The sequence below is a fragment of the Urocampus carinirostris genome, chromosome 2 (assembly GCF_059441175.1).
Source record: "Urocampus carinirostris isolate Australia breed hairy pipefish chromosome 2, RoL_Ucar_1.0, whole genome shotgun sequence".
Taxonomy (NCBI): Eukaryota; Metazoa; Chordata; class Actinopteri; order Syngnathiformes; family Syngnathidae; genus Urocampus; species Urocampus carinirostris.
Genome location: NC_142350.1, coordinates 38,593,547 through 38,610,240, shown reverse-complemented (window position 1 = coordinate 38,610,240; position 16,694 = coordinate 38,593,547). Strand labels below are relative to the sequence as shown.

General features: G+C 37.8%; 1 protein-coding gene across 11 annotated transcripts in view; it reads left to right on the top strand.

The window, feature by feature from the left end:
• Positions 1 to 16,146, top strand: part of snap91a (synaptosome associated protein 91a) — a 63,110-nt gene extending 46,964 nt beyond the window's left edge. For 10 of the 11 annotated variants that reach the window (XM_088326469.1, XM_088326463.1, XM_088326472.1 and 7 more), the window contains 9 exons: positions 2,599 to 2,670; positions 3,999 to 4,190; positions 10,247 to 10,444; positions 10,520 to 10,538; positions 11,148 to 11,238; positions 11,845 to 11,931; positions 12,463 to 12,564; positions 13,155 to 13,257; positions 14,024 to 16,146. In XM_088326469.1, coding sequence (XP_088182595.1) covers positions 2,599 to 2,670; positions 3,999 to 4,190; positions 10,247 to 10,444; positions 10,520 to 10,538; positions 11,148 to 11,238; positions 11,845 to 11,931; positions 12,463 to 12,564; positions 13,155 to 13,235 — 842 coding nt within the window. In that variant the 3' untranslated portion in view covers positions 13,236 to 13,257; positions 14,024 to 16,146. The remainder of the gene's footprint in view (positions 1 to 2,598; positions 2,671 to 3,998; positions 4,191 to 10,246; positions 10,445 to 10,519; positions 10,539 to 11,147; positions 11,239 to 11,844; positions 11,932 to 12,462; positions 12,565 to 13,154; positions 13,258 to 14,023) is intronic. The other variant, XM_088326462.1, reaches the window with a different exon arrangement.
• The last annotated feature ends 548 nt before the right edge of the window (positions 16,147 to 16,694 follow it).

Sequence of the window (16,694 nt, the reverse complement as noted above, 5' to 3'; positions counted from 1 at the left end):
TACACTGTTTTGGGTGGTTGGCATGATTATTGTTGAGAATCTAGAACACAAGCTCCTTCAAATACAGTAGAAGTTGACCAAATATGTGTGTATTTTCCTTGTTGTAGACCAGGGGTCGGCAACCCATGATACGCGTGCCAGCAGTGGCACGCGAGGGGTTAAGCAGTGGCACGCGAGCAAACGGCAAAACAATAATTTTTTTTAAAGCGCATTTACCTGGAATTTAGACAATTTCGGTTGTGCACCGTATTATTTAGAAGCTTTACTTGAAAAGCGCTATGTAAATGCAGACCATTTACGTTAGCGCCATTCCGTGTGTCAGCGCGTGTTTGCGCGGCGCCTCGCAAAGGAGATTTCCGTGTCTTAACCCAGCCAACGAATCACACGCTTACGATAAATGAACGAATCATGACGGATCCTCGAGCGACAGACCCTAAAAACCTTTGTCACTGCTAAAAACACCACCACAAAAGCTATCTAATTGCTCACTGAATAGCAAAGCACGGAAAACCATTGACTGATGGCGAATATTCTAAAGAAGCGTGCACGCGCGTGCGTTGCTGCTGTTATTTCAAGTTTTTATATTTTCTGCAACAAGATATAATTGATGAATGGTACAGTAGCTGACCATATTACTTGTTTTTTTGATTGTAGTTTATAGTTGATGAAGAATGGTTGATTCTGGTTCATTCTTGTGGTAAAAAGTTGAAGTCAGAATGGCTACAGGCCTTTCCACATGCTGTTCACATTCATATTTTAGTTAATTGATGAACAGGAATAGTGGAAGATAAATAGGTCAGTTATATCAGTGTTTTTCAACCAGTGTGCCGGAGCACACTAGTGTGCCGTGAGATCTTGTCTAGTGTGGCGCTGGAATTTTATCTTTCCAAAAAATCAGGCCATTATTCAGTATTTATGCACTCTTCAGACGAGGAACTGTAAAAGTCATCCATATCAGTAGGTGGCAGTAGATTTTTATATACTTTTTATGTACTAATTACCTGCTCTTGAGGTAGCACAGTACATTTAATAACTTAATTTGTTTAACAAAGCGGTTCAAAATTGCACTGTAAAAAATAAAAACATAAAGCACATCATTCTTTTTTATTTTAGGTATTATTTTCTTCTTTTTATATCGTAATTATCTGCTTCTGAGGTAGTACAGTAAAATATTTGACATAACTTAATTTTCAAACATTTTCGACGGACTGTGTGCCACGGAACTTTTGTATAAATAAAAGTGTACCTTGGTTCGAAAAGGCTTGAAAAACACTGAGTTATACGATTAAAATGTCTATCCAGGTTGTATATTTGGATTGGTGTAAAATGACTGCTTTGTTGGACATTAAAAAAAAGGTTGTGCGAGTCATTAATCTTGGGGTGGCATACTGATTTACAAGGAAATTTGAAAGTGGCACTCCGCACCGAAAAGGTTGCTGACCCCTGGTATTGACAAAGATGTTTCAAATTATCAATGTGGACATATTGTCTATTTCAAACCAAAATGTATCAGAAAAATACTATCCAGGCAATGAGTTGACACTCAAAGTGCTGTATACATACATTCGGTGTACAGTAAGAAAAAAAACCTCTCCTTTCCCCATAACAAATAACTTGAAACACTTAATAGACAGACACACACAATCTAAACAATTAATCAAAAACAAAGTACTACTAAATTTAAAATAGTAAAATAAATACCAATATAGCGAAGCACAACTAACCATGTGAGGGAAGGAGGAGGCTCATCAACACTAATAAGGATGGCAGCAGATGCCAGGGAAGATTTTCAGCCACTAAACCGCACCCTACCAGTACAGAGCACCTTAAAACTGATCCTGATACACACGGGGAGTCAATGCAGCTTTTTTAAACTGGTGGCATGTGATCCCACCCCCTGGCCCTGTTACCACACTTGCTACTGAATTTTGGAGTAGCTGCAAGCTGGCAATATTCTTCCTGGGAAGACCAAAAAGCTGGCCATTACAATAATCTTAACGAGAGGATATAAAGTGTTTCCCTGACAGTGAAATGAGTGGACTCTGGCTATATTATACAGATGCTAAACACAGATTTTAGTTATATTGTTTTTTTGTTTGTTCCCTTTAGTTAAATGAAGACAAAATTAGGTCTCCTCCAATGAAAATTTGCTTGTAAACTGCAATAAGGGTTTTAAATTTGTGAAAAAAGTTTCACCCAATTTACGAAAGAAAACAGGTTTGTCTAATTTTTTTGTCACATCATGCACAAATAAAAATTTAAAAATTCAGCAGTCTTTTAAGAAAAGCAGTAACTAGGGGTGCAGAAAATTTACCATTTCGGGATGCATTCTGAATCGATTTATTAACGTCCAAATTTTGATTATTGAAATAAATAACACTGTGTGGGTATAAGTTTGGTGGTAGAAAAAAATGAGACTGCAGCATGCAGAGATACTCTGCACTGGTTGTGAGCCATATATATATACATATATATATATGTATATATATATGAAAAGTAAAATCTATTTAAACAAAAAAAAAGACCTCAAATACTTTTGCGTCTATTTTGTATCAAAGTTGACAGCTCACCTCTGTTTTCACTTTATTTTGTCGTCAGACACCTTCAGTGGCTCTGTGAAGGACTCTGAGAGCTCTGCTCCTGGCGGACCAAGCACTGACCTGTTAGGAGGTAACAACATTTTTGGTTTAACTATACTACTTTAGAATTTGCACGATTCGGAGGGAAGGGGGTAAGTCAGTTCTGAAATTGTCAAAATTTGAGAGAAAAAAAACTAACATTATTATTTGTGCATTTCAATTCTATTAAATCTTAGAATATTAGAATTTTAATTTATTAGAATATTGGAATAGTCTTCTATGCTCAACTATACCTTGGCATATTCTATATGCCTTGCTGGCATACTTTTTCCTTTTTTTAATTTTCTTTGTTTTTGTATGTGTTTGTCTTGCTGTCGGTCACCCCTCTCGAGGAATATTTCTAGGGTAGATAGAAAGACAGATAGATAGATAGATATTCTATATAACAATAAAATGTAGAAAACTAATTAAAATTACCATAAAAAAACAAAGCGCATACTTAGATCATTTTAGGATTGCATTTAAAAATTGTCTTAACATGATTTTAAATCATTCATTGACTGAGGTTTTAAGTTAGGCTATTCATGCAGTATGTTATTATGTGTTTGTTTTTTTCCCCGTTAAAACATTAACAGAAATTCTATGTTTTAGTAAGGAATGAATGCAACATGTTTTTTTAATAACAATCTAATATGAATTTTACAATCTAAAATGTTCAGTTAGAAAATTGAGAGAAAAAAGTATTACATGAGTTTAAGTAAATTAATTTTAATACTTCCATGCTCAGGTGAACAGTATTTTTATATTAACACATACTATTCAAAACAATATACTCTAAACTTTTTAAGGCCACCTCAAACGACCCACCCCACCTTTAAAATGAGCAAAATGATGTGTGAGTGGAAATAAAATATTAAGTTTATGGATAAAACACAGCTACTGAAACATAATCGTCTACAGTGTTTAACATTGTCCACTGGGTAGCAGCATAAAACTGCATTATAATCTGCTGTCAATGGCTCTCTAAGAATATGCGAAAGCAAAATGCAGAAGCAGAGATCCCTCCAATCAAACTTGTGTCTCTTATTAGGCAGTGTTTAACAGAATGGCAGCCAGCGGGGCAACATTAACTAGAGTACCAGATGCAAACAAGAGTTAACAAGGGGACGGGCGATATGGTTGGAGATCCAGTTATTTCAAGCAATAAAGTCGACGGTCTAAACGTTTTTCAGGCAGTATTCATAGTCTGGGAATCCATGCAGGGGTTTGGTACTCTGAGTAGACAAGGGCGGTGTGACAGGGTTGCTTGGAACGTGACGAAAAAGGCTCTCTTCATCTACAAACTAAATGACAAGTTAGAACCTGCATGCATTAAATGTATTGCAAGTGTCATTCATAGTGCTTTTTTCTGTTCCTCAGACCTCATGTCTCCTAGCGTGGCCCTGGCCCCGGCCTTGGCTCCAGCTCCACTTCAGAATGATCTTCTTGAGTCAGGATTTGAGGCTATAGGTTCACTTCCCTCTCCGACACCGCCTGTTCCGGCTCTACCTGTAAACCCTATTGCAGCAGAACCAGCAAAATCCACGCCCTCTGCTGGATTTGATGCCTCAAGTGAGTGTTATGATAGAAATGGTAAATACTTGACACTTTGTGTAGAAGTGTACAGCTATGGAAGACTGATCCTGCCCTATGTTGAAAAAAATGTATAAACAATTAATACCTATAAATAAATAAACACATGCATACATCACGTAATACAAAAACGTATGCCATAAATGAAATGTATGCATTCATGTATGCGTTCGTCATTTATTTATTTCGGTATTTATTTAGTATTGTATTTCGTCGCGTGTATTGTTGGACTGTATATCACATTGTTTAATTTGTCACAAAAAATTGTATTCCAATAACTGGGCGGGTCTAACTGGCACAGCTTTACACCTATTTGTTTATCGACCTGTGCACAAATTAACTTGATCGATGAGTGCACCAATCAACTGAAGCAACTGATGACAAAATACACCACAAAATACATGACTAACAATAAAGACAAAATTATTGAACAAATACATGACATGACAGAATACATGACAAACACGGACAAAATAAATAAAAGAATACACAACAAATAAATGACAACATACAAGACAAAAAAGACAAAATTATTGACAGAATACACGATAAAATACATTACCGAAAATGACAAAATATACGGCAAAAAAGACTAAATCAATGACAAAATACACTACAAAATAAATTACAAAATTAATGACCAAATACATGACATAGTACATGACAAAAAAGACAAAAAAATGACAAAATGGACAACAAAATAAATGAAAAAAGACAAAATATATAACAAAATACAAGACAAAAAAGACATAATTAATGACAAAATACACACAAAAATGAAAAAATACACCACAGAATACACTACAAAATACATGACAAAATACCTGACAAAGAAGACAAAAAATGACAAAATGGACAAAAAAAGACTATATAAATGACTAAATAGACAACAAATACATGTAAAAAATTGACAAATATGAATGACAAAATACACAGCAAAAAAGACAAATTAAATGACAAAATACACAGCAAAATACATCACAACAAATTGATAAAATTAATGACAAAATAGAAGACAAAAAATACACGACTAAAAATGACAAAATAAACGACAAGGACAAAGTAAAATACAAAATACACTACAGAATACACTGCAAAATACATGGCAAAATACAAGACTAAGTACAATATACAGGTATATGACAAATAAGACAATATAAATGACAAAATACATGACAAAATAAATTTCCCCAAAATAAATGCCAAAATGCATAATTATACAAATTAATTGCGTTAATGTCATATATTTAGGTATTACGTGACATATGTTTCCATTTATTTAAATTGCTTATATTTGTATGCGTTTATTTATTCATACATGTATTTCTACAAATGGCATGATTGGTATTTCATATAAAACACACTGAAACAGCCGATTGGGCATCAAACTAATAGTCTGTTTGAATTGATGCTGAGAACGTGTGTGACATGCTTGCACCACTACTTTGCCCTTTGTCTCAATGATTGATGCAATCTCTCACTTACTTTCTTTTACTCTGACACATTCACACACGAGCTGCTCTTCATTATGCTTCACACATGCTGACTTTTGCTTCACTCGCTTTATCTTCGCCCTTCTTCTCTGCTGGCTTCTTCTTGCTTGCTCCTTCTAAAATGTCATTGGTGAGTTGAAGCCCACAGTGCATTATAGCATGTCCAAATTTGGAAGTCTGACTCCCCTTTAAGGATAATTTGCATGTTTGAATCAGTAATCATGATCTTTGAGCGTCTCCTGCATGAGACAAAACATGCCTTTTGGGGTTGTGGAACCATTTCCTGCAGTCATGTCTTGTTGATATAATAATATTACATCATAACATTGTAATAAACAACTCCAAATACTCTTAACATCCTAACCCCAAAATATATTTAATGGCTAATGGTTAATCGCTTGTGCAGGCTAGCCAAATTGGCGCATTACTTGACTGTTCCGTTATTGAAGCTTTACTCTTCCACAGATTTTATTTAATGTATGAGATTTATAAATATATATTTTTTAAAGAAGTCAGTAAATACAAAGTATTTATTCCATGTTTTACATACTAAAAGTTGCATTAAATTGCATTCAACTTTAAAAAAAAGTGTTCTCTTGAAAATGTCCAATTAAAAAGTATATTAAATGAAATAATCACTATTTGAAGTAAGAAAAAAAAAAGTACGTCCTATCTCAGCTATCTTTTTACCTTTTTAATCAAAAATATCCCTAAAATGTTTTAGTATAATAGGAAGAAATAAATAGGATTAGCCAGATTTTCTCACAGTTGCCATGTTAGAGAATTTTTGAAATTATTGTATTATTTTCCGTATTTTACTAGGAAAAAAAATCATGTTAAAAAGGTTAGTGCTGTGTGTATGTCACTATTGGTATATTTTTTTCCCCGAGCAAGTTCCCCGTTAGCGTCGGGGCTGCCGAGGGCTTTCCTGTTTCGTTTACTCCCCGGTGGGGCTCGTTGGCTGCCCACCGTGTATTGTTTGGCTGGCTTGCTTGCCATTAGGGCCGGTTTTGCCGTGTCCCTTGGTTTATTCCCGCCCAGCTTTGCGTTTATCCATGAAGCTGTTGCCACTTTACCTTGTTGGTTTCTGATCAGCCTAGCTGCTCACCGTGTGTTTTTATTTTTTTTATCGGCTAGCCTGGTGTAGCGCCAGTTTTGCCGTGTTCCTTGGTTTGTTTATATATGGTCAGCTATGAGTTTGTCGCCATAACCTTTGGTACTTTTCATTGTTGGTTCCCAGTTAGCTAGCTGCTCACTGCATAGATAGATAGATAGATAGATAGATACTTTATTCATCCCCGAAGGGAAATTCACATTTCCAGCAGCATCCCTGAGCTGAGAACAGTACAATAATAAAGCCAAAAGAATACAATATACAAATACCCAGTGTGACGTGCAAATGCCCACTGTAGCGTGTTATATAGAGTAACTAAATAGTGCTACACAGAATACATATTGCAGTAAGATTCGGTAATATCCAATGTAGGTGGTGTGGTTTAATGTGGGCCTTTACTCTGCCGGGTGGAGTTAAAGAGCCTCATGGCATGAGGAAGAAAAGATCTCTTCAGTCTGTCCGTAGTACAAGACAGTGACAGCAGTCTGTCGCTGAAACTGCTCTTCTGTCTGGAGATAATGCTGTGTAGTGGTTGCGATGGATTGTCCATGATTGACATCAGCTTTTTCAGTGCTCGTCTCTCAGCTACTGTTGTTAGGCTGTCCAGCTCTTTGCCCACAACAGAGCTCGCTTTCCTAGCCAGTTTATTGAGACGAGAGGCATCCTTCTTCTTGACGCTGCCTCCCCAACACGCTGCCGCATAGAAGAGGGCGCTTGCCACTACTGTCTCATAGAATATTTTCAGGAGCTTTTTGCAGATGTTGAAGGAGGCCAGCCTTCTGAGGAAGTAAAGTCGGCTTTGCCCTTTCCTACATAGAGCTTCTGTGTTGGCAGTCCAGTCCAGTTTGTTGTCCAGCTGCACACCCAGGTATTTGTAGGTCTGGACAAATTCTACACATTCTCCCTTGATGGTTACAGGAACCGGGTGAGTTCTGGTTCTCCTGAAGTCCACCACCATCTCTCTGGTCTTGGTGGTGTTTAGGTGCAGGTGGTTTGCGTCACTCCATCGGACAAAGTCCTGAATCAATTTCCTGTACTCCTCCTCCTGCCCGTTTCTGATACATCCCACGATCGCAGTGTCGTCGGCAAACTTTTGCACATGGCAGGACTCAGAGTTGTACTTAAAGTATGCATGTTTTTGGTTGGCCACTCTCGCATTTTTCTGAGTACCCACCTATCGTTGATCGTCCCGGTTATCCCTGTTGACGGCTTTCTGTGTGTCTTTTTTGCCAGTAACCCCCTTTTGGCCCTTTGTTGTGCCATTACTGCATGCACCTTCGACACAATGCCAAGGCATTTTCGACAAAAACTACCAAAACTTCACTTAAGAAACTCGTAACCTTCGACCGACACGAAAAACAATATGGCTACTTGCTCGCTTGGGTGCTGTTTTTTTCTCTGATTACGTCTCAGCTCAGGATGACAAAAACAGGACTGACTGCTGAATCTTCTCAGAAAATAATCGGAATATCCTGATGAAATATATATATGTAGATTTTATGCAAAAAAGCATGTACTATTTACTCACACTTTGCATGTTTAAAAATTTAGGAATAAATGTCAGGGTCATTTAACTAGAACTTTCAATTATCTTCCCATAACAGTGACGGTTATAGTCCCCAATCTGTATTTGTCGCTGTACCTTCTACATGTTCAACTATTTTCGATCCTGCATATTTGATACATTTTGCTATACTGGACTGTCTCAGAAAATTAGAATATTGTGATAAAGTTCTTTATTTTCTGTAATGCAATTAAAAAAACAAAAATGTCATACATTCTGGATTCATTACACATCAACTAAACTATTTCAAGCCTTTTATTATTTGAATATTGCTGATTTTGGCTTACAGGTGAAAAAAACTCAAAAATCCTATCTCAAAATATTAGAATACTTCCTCAGACCAAGTAAAAAAATAATTTTATAACAGCAAAACTAAATCAAACATTTGAAAATGTCCATCGATGCACTCAGTACTTGGTTGGGAATCCTTTTGCACGGATTACTGCATCAATCCGGCGTGGCATGGAGGCAATCAGCCTGTGGCATTGCTGAGGTGTTATTGATGCCCAGGATGCTTCGATAGCGGCCTTCAGCTCATTTGCATTTGTAGGTCTGGTGTCTTTCATCTTCTTCTTAACTATACCCCACAAATTCTCGATGGGGTTCAGGTCAGGGGAATTAGCAGGCCAATCAAGGACAGTGATGCCATGGTCAGTGCACCAGTTACTGGTGGTTTTGGCACTGTGGGCAGGTGCCAGATCATGCTGGAAAATGAAATCCTCATCTCCATAGAGCTTTTCAGCAGATGGAAGCATGTAGTGCTCTAATATCTCTTGGTACACAGTTGCATTTACTCTGGACTTGATGAAACACAGTGGACCAACACCAGCAGCTGACATGGCTCCCCAAACCATTGCTGACTGTGGGAACTTCACACTGGATTTCAAGCAACTTGGATTTTGCTCCTCTCCAGCCTTTCTCCAGACTCTGGAGCCTTGACTTCCAAATGAAATGCAAAACTTGCTTTCGTCTGAAAAGAGGACTTTGGACCACTCTGCAACTGTCCAGTGCTTCTTCTCCGTAGCCCAAGTCAGACGCTTCTTCCGTTGTCTTGAGTTCAGAAGTGGCTTGACCATGGGAATACGGCTATTGTAGCCCATTTCCCGGACACGTCTGTGAACTGTGGCTTTTGATACCTGGACTCCAGCTTCAGCCCACTGTCTTTGAAGCTCCCCCAAATTCTGGAAGCGGCTCTTCTTCACAATTTTGTTAAGGCTGCGGTCATCTCTCTTGGTTGTGCAGCGTTTCCGGCCACATTTTTCCCTTCCAACAGACTTTTTGTGGATATGCTTTGAAACTGCACTCTGTGAACAGCCTGCTCTTTGAGAAATTTCTTTTTGTGTCTTACCCTCCTGATGGAGGGTATCAATGATGGTCCTCTGGACAGCAGTCTGATCAGCAGTCTTCCCCATACTTGTGATTTAGTTTACTGAACCAAGCTGAGTGTTTTTAAGGCTCAGGAAACCCTCGCAAGGTGTTTCGAGTTAATTAGATGATTCAGGTGATTAGTTGAATAGCCTACTTGTATACTTTTTCATGATATTCTAATATTTTGAGATAGGATTTTTGAGTTTTCTTAAGCTGTAAGCCAAATTCAGCAATATTAAAATAATAAAAGGCTTGAAATAGTTCAGTTGATGTGTAATGAATCCAGAATGTATGACATTTTTGTTTTTTTAATTGCATTACAGAAAATAAAGAACTTTATCACAATATTCTAATTTTCTGAGACAGTCCAGTATAGTTTTCCTTTTCCATCACTGTCTGCTTTCACACCCGCCCACTGGCTGAATCATAAAGAGACAGGAGAGTAACATCCTTGTAATATGTGGTGCCTGTTTAATGTTTTGCCTTTCTTCTGAAGTTTTTGACGGATTAGGTGACTTGATGATGCCGGCCGTAACACCGCAGAGCACCGGAGGAAGCACGGCGGGAAGTGCGACAGGGAGCATGGGAATTCACGCCGCAGTGGAAAACATGGCAGCCGCTCCGCCTGCAACACCGCCCCCGACCAAGACCATCGCAGGGGATCTTGACTCTTCACTCGCCAACCTGGTTGGAGGTGTGATATATGGCTTGGTGGAACCATCAATCATAAAGAAATCAAAACTTATGTGTCTACTTTTCTTTTTTTTAGACTTGGGAATGAAGAAAAAGTAAGTGTGCTCATTGCTTTGGTTTTCTTGACTGTCTCTGGTAATGTTTTATTTTTATTCATCACAGTGTTGGGTGCGTTACTCAAAAACAGCCATTAGTTACCGTAACTTGTTACTTCATTTAAAAGGTATTCCATTAGTGACACCAGTCTTTGAAATAACGTCTGGGAGTCATGGGATCAAATACAGCTATCAGCCTTCCTTTGCTGAGTTTGCATGTTCCCCCCGTGCTTGCGTGGCTGTTTCCTCCCACATTCCAAAAATATGCACGTCAGGTTAATTGGCCGGTCTAAATTGTCACTAGGTATGAATGAGCGAGTGAGTTGTCTGTCTCTGTATGCCCTGCGACTGGCTGGCAACCAGTTCAGGGTGTCCTCTGCCCACTGCCCGAAGATGGCCGGGATAGGCTCCAGCACCCCCCATGACCCGACTGAGGATAATTAGTGCAGAAAATGAATGGATGGATGTATTTGTACCTAAGTATAAATCTATAGAACATTCAAATGAGGGGGATGTCAGAATGTTTCGACATTTCCGATTATTAGTTATTGTTTATGTTTGTTAAGTATATCCGATTTGCAGTGGACCGTATTAATAATCTTCTTATAGGGATCCACAAAGTGAGAAGAAGTTGACTGGAGGAGCCAACTGGACCCCTCATGTGGCCCCCACAAGCTGGACCACATCGAGCGTCCCTATGGTAACCTAACCTTATAGCCCAGAGGGCTATAATGATGGATTGATTGTATCAGTAGATCCAGAAAGTCTGAAATCCGATACTCATGTGAAAAAAAGCTAATGCGGAGCTATCCAATTTTTATCATATGCATTTATGAATAAATATTCATGTAGACGTCTACAGTTACATGTTATATTTCATTTTCTATTCTTTTATGAATTGATTAATTTAATAAAACAATGTTTTGAAACACTCAGAATGAATGATGAGTAAGCTTTTTTATGTACAAATGTTAAAACGCATTAAAAAAACTCAAGATTTATTATATTTTTATATATATTTTTTATGCCCATCATTTGATATATCTGGATAAATAGAATAATACATGATAAATAAAAAAGCAAGGGACATTGGGCTCAACAATGGCACCCAAACATGTTTTCTCTATAAGAAGTACTTTACCATATATTCCCATTGTATTCCTACCATTTTTGTGGGGACGGCCGCATTTAAAAAGCTTGGAAGGCTGTATGTAGGCTGCGGGCTGTAGTTTCTCCACCGATGATTACCCGTCTACACATGCATGTGAAAGGCTCACTTCACTTTTGCCAAAATGTTTCCTATTAGGCTGGTGTAGCCCCTGGCGGACCTGGAGCAGTGCCACCTAGTGGAGCTATGGTACCCCCAATGAGTGCACAGCCTGGCTTTGGCATGGTGAGTAACATAGATACACAAAGACGTCACTGAAATATTCACTGGAGTATGTATTAGGTCACACGAGCAGAGTTGACAGCTTTATTGAGGGAAGTAACAAAAAGCACTCCGCATAGGAAGGACGCGATAGAATGGGCAAAAAAAAAAAAACAGTCCAATACTCATGACTGGAAGAATAGTCTTTCACGGGCAGAGCACGGGTGTCAAAGGGTCGGGAAACAGGCAGGTAGAAACGGCATGGAGAGCAGCGATCCGACAGAGGAAACTGTCGTGCAGTCATTTCAGACTGGGTGGTGTATGAGTCAGCTGTGGGTAATTCTCCAGTACATTGACGCCCTCTTGCGAAAGATGGTGTGTGGATCATGATTGTAAGGCTGCTAACAAGTAAAAGTGACTGTTTTTGAATATGTAATATTTGAATTAAGAAGCAAAAGTACAACAAAGTCTTGAGTTCTGTAATATAATTGATTGGAAACAAAGTAAAAGCTTATTGAGGATTACCATTTTACCAAGCATATGGATGATGTTCAGGCTGTTGCCGGAGGACCAGGAGCCCCAATAATGCCGCCCATGATGGGTCAGCCCATGATGAGACCTCCTTTCGCCGGCGGTGCTGCGGCACCGGGAGCACCGGTAAGAACGCACACTAAACTGGAATGGACTGAATGTTACAATTACATTATAGTACATGCAAGTCTAAGAATACTGTAAAAATGTTAATAATAAACAAAACACTTCATTTAAAGGCACAGTGTGTATTATTTAGCACCTCATGGTTGTAAAACTATTTATTTATTTAATTAAATAGTAAGTAAATATACATGACGTAACATATATGTTGAGGAATTAGCATTTATTTTACATAACATGAGCCTCAGCTATAGGCAGCTGACATAATTGCCTGCTATCTTGCTGCTATGTGTCTTGCCTATAGAGAGCTGACACAATTTTTGCCATCTTGCTTGACAGGTACTCTAACGACCAAAAACCTTGCAAAAGGCTAGGCAAAGAAACAAGAAGAAAAAATGTGTATTCTTCCATTTGTTTTTTCCCCACACTCATTTTTAGATGTACTACACTGTTAAGTGACATCTAGTCTTCAAAAAATACACACTGTCCCTTTAAGGTTACTGGTGCATGGTGACGGTTCAAGTTTTTTTTAAATAGGTTTACCCATTATTATCATTTATTCTGTAGAGACGTAGTTTCATTGTTTTCCACAGCTTTCTCCTGGACTTGCGAGCCAGAGTCCCAAAAAGCCCAAGGACCCCCTGGCAGAGCTTGACCTGAAGGACTTCTTATAACACCAATGCAAGAAACTTTAGGGTATGTTGACCTCATGTTTTTAGTGTCATTATCAAAGGTAGCCCCAAGCAGCCCCTCCAAAAAACACCTTGGTAACCAATGGACAAGTTTTAGAAAAGGCTTACTAGTGGCGGGTCATTGTGAATCTCTTGGAAATTTAAAAATGTAAATGATGGAAAAGATGTATTCAAAGTAGGGGTGCCCAGAAATGCGACGGCAAAATCAAAACACCAGAATAAAAGTTGAAAAAATATTCTTATTTTCGCTGACTTGGAACCACAAAAGATAAAATGATAAATAACGGACTATATTACATATATTTCTATACTATATTTATACTTTACCATGTATGTGCTCCAAAGACAAGGCGAGCCGTTTCCTCTGAAATGAAAGTGAAATAAGAGAGCTTGATGCGGTTGAGAAAATGGTCGCAACCCTTTTTTTGGCCACTTTTTACCACGCAGGAGTACTTCTTGAAGCGCATCTTCCGAAAGTAAGTTAAACACAACTTTATTTATCTTTATAGAGCATATCATTTTATGAAATGTTATTTTTTTAGTATAAAACAATATAGGTTACATATACACCCTTAAACATACTTATATAAACCTTAAACATACAAAATATAGCACTGAAGCAACTTACAAACGAAATCACGTCCGTAAGTAGGGCAGCGTCTGTATCGCAAAAAGGTAGTGTCTTGAAGTCTAGAATTTACGGTATCCGAGTGAGCTGAAAAGTTTTGAATATAATAACGAGGGCAGTCTGTTTTGTTTTGCCGCCCTAGATATTTTCCGATCCAAAGTCGGGTGTCGCCATCGTTTACCTGAAGATTCCTCGATGCCGTCCTTTCTTCTGTCTGCTTCTTGACGTGATAAGAGCTTCTCTCCTTCATCAAATCTCCATTGCCCTCTTTTGTGTGATGTTGTAGCACAAACAGTAAAAGTAAACCATAGCAGATTATAAACCGTATCCGGATATTTAAGAGAAAAGAATTACAAGTGCGTGATCCTGTCGATGTTTGAAAAAAATGTTTTGTCTTGAGCAAAATCGTACAAAAAAAATCCTGAATGTTCTTGAGTGAAAGTGATGACGTATGTGATTGGATTTCTTTTTTGTGTTTTGCGAAACGTTGTACTTTGTTGTTCTAAGCTGCTCCCATTGGCCTCCTTGTAAACAGGGAAGAGATCCTCTTTGGTCTCTGATTGGATGAACGTGCTTAAATTATTCCATGTCGTTTTTTTCTGGGAGAATTATGTTGTGTCCTGTTTACAGAATGGTCCCAATTGATGTACAGGGACACCAGGGGTGAATTCGACTACTGCGTCTTGGTTCTGTACTGTAGGGAGAGAAATATTGATGTGAATCACACAATAAATTGTTGAGAGTCATGTAAGTGTTAAGCCGTCATCATTTGGAGAAAAAAATATGATAATTATACTGTATATTATGAAAGCTATTGTGAGTGCTTTTCAGACAATGAAACATCGATTGATTTTTTTTTTTACATTTTATTTTTTATCCATGTTATTATGTTGTGTCAGCTGTTTTAACCATGCCCTGCCCCAGTATGGAAAATTTGCTATTGTCAGAACTGAATCATTACATCCAAGTATATGTTTGGGTGAAAATTGCCTTTTCGTTTGGAAGTAAAAGATCTATCATATTAATGAATTCCTATTGGAGTGAGGACACACCTGGGCTAAATATAACCTTTTACATTTTTGGGGTTAGCATTCTGTATAGCCAAACATTTCAATCTTATATATTTGAAAAATGACACTGCCGTTCAAAGGATTGGGGTCGCTTACAAATGTTCTTATTGTCAAGGGATTTTTTTTTTTAATGAAAATAAAATGAAACTAATCAGCGATAAATCCCAATACACTGCTATCGTATTAAATGACTATTTTAGAAAAGGTAAGGTTTTACTGCAATATCTGCCTAGGTGTATAGCAAACACGCTTCCAGTGTTCTTATAGTACATTGTGTTTGCAAATTACATTAGAAAGCTAATTATGTTAAAACAAGGTTGAACAAGGAATAACAAAACGAGTTTAGAGAAGCTATAACATTGAGCCTGTCAAGTATCGGGAACATCACATTTGTGGGTGTAATTGAACAGTGAGAAGGTCCAGAAAAAGAGAACTTTTCATGTGAGTCTACTCTTGTTCTAAGAAAATGAATACTAATCCATGTGAGAAATTGCCCAGAACCTGAAGATGTCCTACAACTGTGTGCAATGCTCACTTCAGAGAACAGCACAAACAGACTGAAACCAGAGTATAAAGAGAAGTGGGAGTACATTAGAGTATCTACAGGTCCTCAACTAGTAGCTTGGTTAAACAGTACCAAAAAAACACTAGTGTCAACATCTACAGTCTGAGATACTGGCCTTCAAGGCTGAGTGGCTAAAAAAGCCATATCTCAGACCAGCCAACAAAAGACTATTATGGGCAACTCATTTGATAAATAAAAGTGTGACTTTTTCAGGGAAGAGACAACATTTTCCTAGTGACCCCAAGCTTTTAAACAATGGAGTAGACCAAACAACATCCAAGTATTTCTTAAAGCTCCCTTCAATTAGCTGAATGCATTTTTTTGGGCATCAAGGATGTTCCATTGTAATGTATTTGATCAATAATTTGTGTAGTGCAGATTTCTATTAAAATCAGTACTTTTTTGTGTGAGCGTGAGTGTGTTCCCATGGATTTGAATTAAATACTGTTACATACTGTCAGTTAAGTTGGTGTTTGAAAGCTAACGCTGTACAAAAGAGAGTTGATTCAGAATCAACATTGACATGGATGAGTTATAGGAATTTTATTTTTCTTTAATTTGTTAATGATGATGTCCCATCCCAATGCATGTAAGCCCCTGGAGATGCAATAAAGGACAGTTTGAACTGCATTTCACGCTTCTTTTCTTTACATTTTCGCACCACTTTTGTCTTATGTAGTTTTTAAAATAGAGGAGCCTCAGCGTGGGGTAAGCAACCTGGGGCTCTAAAGACACATACGGCTCTATGGCGCTTCCTAGTGGCTCCCCGGTGCTTTTTCAAAACTGTTTGATAATGGAAAATTATATGTATTCTGTTGGAGGACAAACATGAGACAATTTACAGTATGTGTTGCTTTCCTTATAAGGCTTATAAAGAGTGTTTTGTTTTTGTTTTTTGTTTCTTTTATGGTCCAATATGGATCTTTTTGCCAACCTCTACTAGGCTGATTTGCTTGCATCTCGGTGTGAGACACTACATAAATTGTATATTGTTGCAACATTTATACTATTAAGGAATCGTCATACAGGGCGGACTTCAACCTCAATCCATTTCATTAATTGAAAAAAATCCCAAGGCACATCACCCATGAAAAAAAGTTTTTTCAAATAGTTAAGTTTCTGCTCCAGTCTATATTTTTTTTCAAGTATAAATTGTCAATACATGCAATAACATAGCC